Genomic DNA, 9716 nt, shown 5'->3' on the forward strand with positions numbered 1-9716 from the left:
GCAGCCTTCACCCCAGTCCCTGGCATGCAGATCCTCCCCACGTCCCCACCTCCTAGAATGGGCCACACTGACTTCCCTCACATGCCCCATACCCTTCGACTGGCCAAATTAAACCCCCCCGTATTCTATAGACCCTAAGAACAGCCACATTGACTTTCCCCCATGGGTCTTACCACCCCCAAAATGGTCATGCACACCCTCCCCAGCATCCACTCCAAGCAATGGCTATCACTGTCCTCCAGGGCCCATCTCTGTGAGGGAGGGACAAAACCACTCTTCCCACAATACTGCACAGCTACAACCTCTTCCCCCTGAGAAGCATGTTCCCTTGACCGTGCACCCTGCCACCCTCCTGGCATCGACTCTCCCTCCACCTCCCCTCAGCCTCCGAGCCCCATCCAGGTACGGATGCCCTAGCCTTGCCTTTGGTTTGCCTGGGGGCTCCAGCTTAGGGGACGTGTCCTTCCCACGAGCTTCACCCTCAGACTCTGCAGAGATCTCTTTCTCCTGGGCCTCCTCTGCCTCAGATTCTCCTTCTTCCTCTTCTTCTTCTTCCTCTTCTTCCTCTTCTTCTCCCCCCTCCTCGTCCTCTTCCTGGATGGTGGGGGTGACTTCTGAAGGGGGTACCGAGGTTTTCTTCTTTTTCCTCCTCCTTTTTTTCCTCCTGCTGGCACGGGGGGGCTTCTTTTGGAACTTGAAGGCAGAAGGGAGGTGAGTGGAAAGGGGATGATGGATGTGGTGCGAGGTTTGGCGGTGGACTGAGAGAGAAAAAGAGAGTCAGGGCAGGAAGAGGCTGGGAGGAACCTGCCAGACGCCCCTCCAGGAAACAGTATGGTCTGGAGATCAAGGGCCAGGAAGGGCAAGGAGAGCCACCAGCCCACAGGGACACAGCAAAGCTCTTTCAATGATGCGGCAGGCTGTGTCCAGCCTGGGGTGGCGGGCGAGGCAGCCTCCGTGCAGTGTCAAATCACCCCAAAACAGCTCCACTGCCCTGGGGAAGGCAGGACTCCTCTTCCAGTGCTGCTGAAAGCCATTTGCATGCCTACGCAGAGCTGCGGTGGCCTGCCAGAGGCACCAACCCCTTCCTAAACATGGGGAAACGTTTCTCGCATCCTCAAACAAGCATGATTTGGGCCCTTTACAAACATTTCTTTCCTGCATAGTGTTCTTTGAGTTAAATAGATGTGCCTTATTTATCCCCCAGCTTTGACAGAAAGTCCCTCCTGCATACACACAGGAATGACAGACCAAGCCTTTTAGTGCAGATGCCACCTAAGTCAGTATCCCAGGTACTGTGAGGGCCTGTGTCTACCAGACTCTGACATGCAGGTTCAATTAGGAGGCTGTCTTTTAAAAACCAGGGTAAAAAACAGGGCAGAAGGACTTTTCTTTAAACTAATCTACAAAGAGAAATTCATACAGGCTTGACCTGGGTGTTGTGGGAATTACTGAGTGAGAAGAAATTAATGGCATTTCTAAGCCCTAACTCAAAACCAATGATAATGCACCAGGCAGGGAACAGGGTAAGCTCAGCAACTCCCTGCGACAGAGGGAAAAGCCATTTCTGCCAGGTCTATCTGCAGGCACAAAGCCTCCCATAGACAGTCTGCAGGATGCACAGATCCTGGGGCTGCACCCAGAGCAGCTGAAACCACGGGGGCACCAGCCACTTTGCAAGGGGGCTTTGCTCAGCAGCTCTTCCTGAGGAATTGTTTCCAGCCTGTTTTGATTTGGTTCCTTCCCAGCTTTCCTGTGACATGGCAGCAAAATCTGTTTATAGTGAAAACTACCTTCAAAGGACATTTTCAATGGAAGCTGTAACCTTCTCCCTGGGACAGCCAGGCAGGTTCATTGTTCTGCTCTCATGTTTCCTTTCCTTTGGTTTCTCAAGTCTTTTCTCCCTTGTTTCCCCCCTTGGGAACAGCAGGGATATTTCACACACCCCCCTGGTTCAGCAGGAGAAGCTTGTGGCAAGATTAGAGGAGATTGGGAATGGTCAGACATCAGCAAATTGGAAAGAGTTTGGGCTCTTTATAAACACTTTTTCCTCCAAAGTGTTCTTTTCTTTGACCTAACTAGATGTACCCTACTTCACTCGCAGGTTTTGGCAGAAAGACCCTCCTGTCCCGCTGCTGCACTCCCGTAGCACTGCTCCGCATGCCACAGATAGGTCAGTCATGAATTTCTAACGTAAGAAGAAGCAAGGAAGACCCCAACTGTACACATGTTGCTCCTTCTACAGCACAAAGCTGCTGGTGAGGACACAGCCCATCTTTGCCTTCTGGCTTGTTCACATCAGCCCAAGACAGAAACGTTTTCATTATGGATCAGAAGGAAACTGAACCCTTCAGCTGCAGAAAAAGGCAGTGATGGTAAGTGGCTGATCTGGCACAAAAGAGCGGAGCACCGCTCTTCACCACTGCACTCAGCCCCAGTGTCAACTGATCACGTTTTCACAGAGGTGACCTGGAGGTGGGAAAAACATACCTCTCCCAAACATAAAAGGCTTCATGCTTCCCTCTTCTTCCTCCCTGTCCTCCTGCAACTCCTGTGTGCCCAGCCCCTGCCCTCCTTCCCTGCTCCCTTCCTTGCTCTGCCTGTCTGTATGGAAAGTTATTGCCAAACCAGTGTCCTAGATGTTTGATTACATTTCTCAGTGAACTTGATACGAGAGATATGGAAAAGTAATTTGGATAGGGAGCCCAGAATGAAGAGCCTACATATTAGGAATTCCTGGCTTTGAATAGGGCAGGAAACATTTCTAAACCCAGAGAGCATTCACCTCCATAGGATCATATGTTATCTTTCAAAGTCTAATGACCCAACCAGATCTTCCAGCTTTATGAATACATACTGCATAAAACTTCTGATGACCAGGGTTGATGTATTCCCAGATAACAGGGATACGTGAGGAACTCAAAGGAAAACAATCTTGATTCTGACAAAGAAAAAAGGACTCTCCTATTAAGAAGAAAAAAAAACCCCAAACAGTACAAATCTCTAGTCAAATTTTCAAAGAAGCTTCTGCCATGCATGCTCAAGCAGATCATCCGTGTCCTCCAAGCCAACATACACACACCTGTGCACACAGGCAGAGCTTCTGAGCAGGAAAGTCCTACCAGCATAGGACAGGTATTGAATCCACAGCAAAGCTATCAGCACCTTGCAGCCATGTGCGCGAGTGACTGTGTGCTCAGGTGGAAAGTGTTATTTGAATGGAACCTCTGTAGAGAAATGACACAAGCAGAAAGTAGCAGCTGGGGTGCACTAAAGTAATAGACTTCTACCAGCAAACTTTTACAACAGCCATTCGAAATGAGTGGCCAAGCAGAAAACAGCCTGGTGACATACTTGGAACACAATGTTCCCAAGGTTGTATCCCACCAAAGCCAAACTGGAAAATAAGCAGTATGTGACTGTGGAGAGACAGAGAGTGGGAAACTCTCCCAACCATTGCTACTTGTCCGCCACACAAGCAGGCTGCTGGCCAGGGGCCTCTTCTTCCTGCCTTTCACTGCTGTTAATACAAGCTGACACAAGCCACCTACACCAGGCAATAGCTTATGGCCACTCTTGTGGGCACACTCTCACTTTACAGCCAAAGTGAGTTTGGGCAGACTGGTTGCTTTCACCAAGGAAGGGCAGCTAGAGGAATAAATATGCTGATCAGAAAAGTTCAGGTGAGATAGCTACAGCATTTTAAATTCACACCCCATTTTTATTTTGCAGTCCTTTCTTTGAGCGGATAAGCCTGATGGTTTCATGATTGCTATTTAGAAATACACAGGCATGTCTGACTGGAGCCATCTGCTTTCAGACTGGGGAGGACAGCCTGGCTTCTGGCCATATTTGGATATTTCTTTGCAGCCTAAATAGTTTCAAACTGGAAATTGCAATGTGAGGGAAGTGGCTGCAGAGGTCCCTGACACTGGGTGAGGAGGTGAGCGAACACCCTGGGCTGAGCTATGCTGCCGCTTAGGCTGGGCAGCAGCTACACCTGCCAGGATGGGGAAAACAGAACAGACAACTGGGTGTACCTAGCACTTTGGGAATGCTCTGAAGGGAGGAAGCAAATAGCAGGCTAACATGATCTGCGCGGTCCGGGCACAAGGCTGCAGAGCATGTGGGGCTGAGCAAGGGTTGGTGGCAAGGTTGAAAGGGGGTACAAGAGTTCAAACCTACATACATTCAAAATCTCTCTCACTGTAGCTGCGTCTTTGCTTCTCCAGGCTGCTTGATGCTGACTTGCTTATCAGGTCCCCAAATCTCTCGATTGACAAAGTCTTATCCAAGTCCTCATCGTCCTCGGCACCAGGAGAGGCTTTCTCTGCGCAATCTCTGCCCTGCACAGAAATCGCCAGACAAGAATCAAACACCACAGACCCCTCCAGCCCTCTGGATCCTCCTGCCCTGCAAACGGTGCTGGGCTTTCTGAGGAGCAGCAGGCTCCCCACAACAGGCCTGGGGCAGAGTTACTCACTCAGAGGCACAGCTCTGCTCAAAACCAAGAGCCAACAGATCAGCAAGCCTCCAAGCCACAATCTGCAGAGATACCTTACTTGTCCTCCACACCTTCCCTGAGTGGCAGGTATCAAGGGACTATGCCAGTGCCTGCCTTTCCTACCAGCAGAGATGCACAGCTTTTATTTAGCTGGAATTTCTCTCTCCTCACATCTAACTGCTGCCCTCTGGCCTTCCCTTTGCCCAGTCTGCCATCCCTCCCTTTCTTAGACCTCCTCTGTATCTCCCCCTAGGAAACAGCATCCCTACTCTGGTGAGCTGACCTTGGGTCAGTGACCACCCTGTGCCTTCCCACCTCCTCTCCGCACTCCTAGGGCCCCCCATTCCTCTTTGGCACGCCTTCTTCAGGCTTTTTGTGCCTGTTTTCCTCCTGTATCAGGCTACAGGTGCTTCTCTGCCTTTTGCCAGTGGAGATGCTCCAAGAAGAGCATCGCCAGGTGACTCCTGTCCTTTCTGCCTCCTGAGCAGCTGCAGCTGGTAAAATTTTCCGTCAATATAGCTGAAATGCCAGCGTGGAGCTGTTGTGGACTCCCGTGTTTCCATGGAAATCGTGACAAATCTGTGACAAATCTGTCTGTGCTGGGCGGAAAGAGGGAGCAAGGCGGCTTTAGCCAAGTTGTGCCTCTCCCCCATCCCCCAGCTGTTCCCAGCTGTGCCCCAGCAAAGCTGCTGGAGCTCCCACCCCGTCACTGCTGGGAGAGCAGCTTTGTATCTGTGGGTGAGACTGCTTCTCCTCTCACCTTAGTGTGGGTGTCCCAAGCCCAGTCTAAATGGGGAGAGTCTAGTAATTGCAAGCTGCCTAGCCCATCCTGCCGCTTGCCTACCCCACCCAACGGCATACGAAGGCACAAACACCCCAAAGAGCAACGTCTGGCCTTTTCTGGACCACAGTTTGCTGTCTGCATGGAGAGTGGACATGGGCTCATGGGCAGCCTTGGGGCACCCTTCGTGCAGACCCGTCCCAGCAAATGGAGGCTGTGTCCTACTGCAGCAGGCTGCCAGGACACGGGTCCCACACTCAGCCTGGCAGAAGCACAGTCCCCGGGGAAGAGATGGCCCCACTGCTGCTGGATTCCCACCTCACCTGCTGCAGGTCGATGAAGACATCTCCTACGGGAGGGGACTCTCCAGCTGCCATTTTTGTTCAGGACCTAAGGGCCTGGGTAAAGTGTCAACCCTTTTCTTTCACCGGCAGGCACCCAGCAAACCTGGAGAGTGGCATAACCTGTAGAGAAAGGGCAAGACAAGGGAATGTCGTGGGAGACTGCTGGCCAATGCCCTCAACCCCCCTGGCTCCTAACCCAGAGAGGTCACCTCACCAACCCTTGGGAACCTCCCCAGCATCACTAGGATAGGCCTGTCCCCGGCACACTGCAGTGAGGGGGCGAGAATGGCCCAGCCCATGCTGCTTTGTGCACCGGCTCCAACAGTTCAAGGGCAGGTGGAACCCTGTCCTCCTCCGAACGACCTGCTGCGTGGAGGGTGCAGGGGCCGACCGAGACAGCGGCTATGCATAGCTCCTGCACGAGCTGTGCCGGAGAAGGAAAGGCTTCCTGCTCAGCCACCTCTCCACCAGCACATCTGTGCAAAGCCGGGGCGTGACTGACCGCCAGGGAAGGATAAAGTTGGAGAGATGGGGTGCTGGGAAGGCAGGCCAGGAGCAGGCAGCAGAGTGGTCCTGTGTCACCTAGCTTTAATTGGGCAGATCCTAAAATGGCCAGAAGGAACCTCAAAGAGATCTGTGCAGACCAGAGAGATGGCACAGGGACAAACAGTTCAGCATTCAAACACCAAACACAACACAACACACGTTACAGGGAAAGAGGCCAACCTTCAGACTTCAGATCTGTGCCCTGCCTGCACCGCCGTGCCTGAGGGACACAGAAGACCCTGCAGGCAGCCAGAGGGAGCGCTCTGCTCAATACGCAACTGCAAGTGAAGAAGGCAATGAGGTAACACGGTTGACAAGGAGTGGGATGGAGACTAACGCAGAAACAGCTGTAGTCATATTGTCTACAGCAACAGCGCAGGCTGAGCTCAGTATGGGCTGCACCCCAGGAAGAACTGGAGATGGCACAGAGACTGGCACTGGGAAGATACCGACCTCCAAAAACTCATCTGAACTCATACAGAGAAGGAGAGAAGATGTAAGCACATGCACAGTGCTTTGGACACAGGGATAAGCAAAGTGTTCTCATTTCACAGCACAAGAAAAGGGACATTCGTTAAAACTACCAGGGTAGAATACAAATGAATTCAAAACTGGCAAAAGAAAATATTTTTTTCAGTGATGTCATCGAGGAGAAACAAACTGCAAAGTCAGAGGATAGCTTGGCCATCTCTCTGGGTAACAAGTTGTCATATTTATGACAAAGAAAATTAAGAGAAGTTAAACCCATCTTTCAGAACAAACTATTCTCCAGCTATGAAAGCTTTGGAAGAAGTACTATAGGTTATATCCCAGTGATCTGCTGAGGAGGTTCTTACTATTTCATCTGAAGTACCTAGTATGGGCCACTGTTCAAGACAGGCCACTAAAACAGATGGTCTAAAGGTGACACCAGTAAGGCCACTTCATCATCCCTCCTTCTATCTTTGATGATCTCCAGAAGGTGCTACTACAGTCTCTGCTTACTCTGCCTACCTGAAGAGCTTATTCAAACCAAAAATCCCAGGGCTATCTGTAAGGCAAGTTTTTGAGGAGCTAATCTGATCACTGATGAAGGATGCTCCCTTGGTCCACCCTCCTAATTATCAGGAACAAGGCAAAACTTAATGGAAGAAACCCCTCAAACACACTTCATCGGACTCTTCAGTAATTGAATCCCTTGATGAGACTTGAACAGCTCAAGAGAAATACACTGTCAAGACAGACGTCTAAAAAGCAGATGCAGAGTCCAGTCTATAAGGAACAGGACAGAAAAGAACAAAAATACCCAATCCACTCTGTAGATCTTAAGCTGTAATCTTCAACTTCACATCCTGTTTTCCGAGAAAGATAGAGCAATGGGATTCTGACAGAGAAAGCAGAAAAAAAGGAGAAAGGTCTGGAAATTATCTGTAAGCAGAGACTGAGATGCTTTTTAGTAGGAGACAGGATAGAGAAAAAGGTAATACATGGCTTTTATTTCTTTTTGTGTTTAACTCAAGAAGAGGGTATCATTCCATGAAAGCAAACAGCAGCACATTTGAAACTGAAGGCAGGGAATGCTTTATTCCAGTGGGAAGAGCTGCCGGGGGAACATGGTTCTGCAGCAGGGCCATGGCATCACAGCTGTTAAAGACAGGACCAGGTATCTGTAAGGAACATAAGATCCGCAGCTACAGACTGCCTGCAGAAACATGTTGCAAGCACTACTACTTCAGGGAATAAAATGACAACAGGGCTTTGGACGGCAGCTCCTGTAGTGGCAGAACCCCTAAAAACTAGCAAAACGGTAAAGGTAATTTAACAAAAAAAAAAAGCTAACGCTCAGCTCCCCCTCTGTGCCACTAATGTGCTTAGTGGGGCCTCCAAAGGAAACTGCAAACTACCAGCAACACTGTGAAACAATGTGCTTTGTTTCAGGTCAAACTCAGGTTTGTCTGGAGCTAGGCAGAGGCTCGCAGGGGCATTCGTGCTCCGGGCAGCAGGAAACCCAGGGCCAGCAGAACGGCTGGATGCAACGAACTCTGCTGGCTCCAGCTTTGAAAGATGTTACACTGAGATTAAAACTACAGCCTGACTGCCTGAATGAAGTTAAAAGGGAGGGAAAATCCAGCACTTCATCTTTCTTTACCCACCCAAGCAGCGTATTCTGAAATACGCTGGAAATATGTCACTCTAATGACGCGGATGAACAGCTAAAAGCAAGAGAGTTGTACTAGCAGCAAAGTAAGAGAGCCCTTGGGACTTGCCTTGAAATTTCAGAGGGACTGCGAGGTGCCCATGGGATTTCCGTCAATCCCCCGTTCATCACCCTGTGAAAGCGGGATGCAATGCATGGGCACCCCGAGAGGGGAGAGCCCATGGCCTGGGAGCACTGGTGCTCCCTTGGGGTGCATTCATTGATGGCTGGCCACTAGAGGCCACTTGCCCCTTACTCTGTGCAACCCCTGGGAGAAAGGCTGGATGGACACCTACTCGGATCTGGCCTGGCTTTTCTATTACCCACGACAGACGGAGTTCAGAGAAGAGCAACAAAAAATTGCCAGTAGGCCAGAGGGATTGATTTATAAGGAAAGGTTAGGAGCTAAATTTGACTAGCGCAATATGGGATGACTAAGATGGGGAGGGGACAAGCCTGCAGTCTGGAAAGATCTCAAGGGTGTAAAACACGACTAAAGATATCTTTTTTTTGGGCAGCCCTGCACAAAGACACTTAAAATTCGGTTAAAATTTAAAACAGAAACCTAAAATTAATATCAGGGAGGATTCTGCTAATGAGCATCCTACTGAAGCACACAGCCTGCTGGTATCACTGCCCGGGCTGCCACAAGAACACAGGACAAAAGGGGAAAGAAAAAAAAACCCAGTAAAGAAAACTGAATGAATGATACCTTCATCCTACTGTATCTCTGGGCTGTCAGGAGTACGTGATTCAGCATTCCCGCTAGAAGTAATTTTCAGTAATAGAAGCGTCATGCCAGCAGGCCAGATTCGAAGGGAGGCCAGAAAAATCCACAGCCTGCCGACCTGTGTGCACTCACACCTCCCTGCTCTCTCCACAAGTGCATCAGTAAACAGAACTGTCTCACCTAAACCACCGTACCTCGTACCGACCAGCTAGGCGAAACGAACGCTGAAGGAAAGCGAGCAGGCGTGCCCCTGCGATGCTGGCAGCTACGGCATCTGCCACATGTTGCTAACAGGGACTCCAGGGTTTCCCCCGACCCCCAAAGGCTGCTTCACAGTGCCAGTGCGGGAGCTTTCCTGTTTTGCTGAGAAAAACGTATCTAGCACATCTTCGAGGAGCACAGGCAAGCAGTTCACGCTGCCCCTTTGCAACCAAGATGAGCCAGGAGGGCTGCAGCAGGCTGCCCCAGCTCCATGGGCAAGGGGCTGCATGCAGACAGCCATCAGGCCCTGCAGCCTTCCCTAATCCCCTGGCCATTGGGCTGAGAATAATTTAGCCGTGGAGTGTCTAGACAAGGAGCGGCCATTAAGATAGGGATAGAGCCACAGGGGCAAAGCTGGTTTGGGGACAGAGGAGGAG

At 50.6% G+C, this 9716-nt stretch overlaps 1 protein-coding gene across 2 annotated transcripts in view; it reads right to left on the reverse strand.

Moving 5' to 3' along the window:
• SLC4A3 (solute carrier family 4 member 3) overlaps positions 1-5718 on the reverse strand; it is a 31060-nt gene extending 25342 nt beyond the window's left edge. For both annotated transcript variants that reach the window (XM_068407320.1, XM_068407319.1), the window contains exons 1-3: positions 5606-5718; positions 4187-4343; positions 424-758 (exon numbers count right to left, since the gene is read on the reverse strand). In XM_068407320.1, coding sequence (XP_068263421.1) covers positions 424-758; positions 4187-4343; positions 5606-5659 — 546 coding nt within the window. In that variant the 5' untranslated portion in view covers positions 5660-5718. The remainder of the gene's footprint in view (positions 1-423; positions 759-4186; positions 4344-5605) is intronic.
• Between the last annotated feature and the right edge of the window lie 3998 nt (positions 5719-9716).

The sequence above is a fragment of the Nyctibius grandis genome, chromosome 9, assembly GCF_013368605.1.
Source record: "Nyctibius grandis isolate bNycGra1 chromosome 9, bNycGra1.pri, whole genome shotgun sequence".
Classification (NCBI taxonomy): domain Eukaryota; kingdom Metazoa; phylum Chordata; class Aves; order Nyctibiiformes; family Nyctibiidae; genus Nyctibius; species Nyctibius grandis.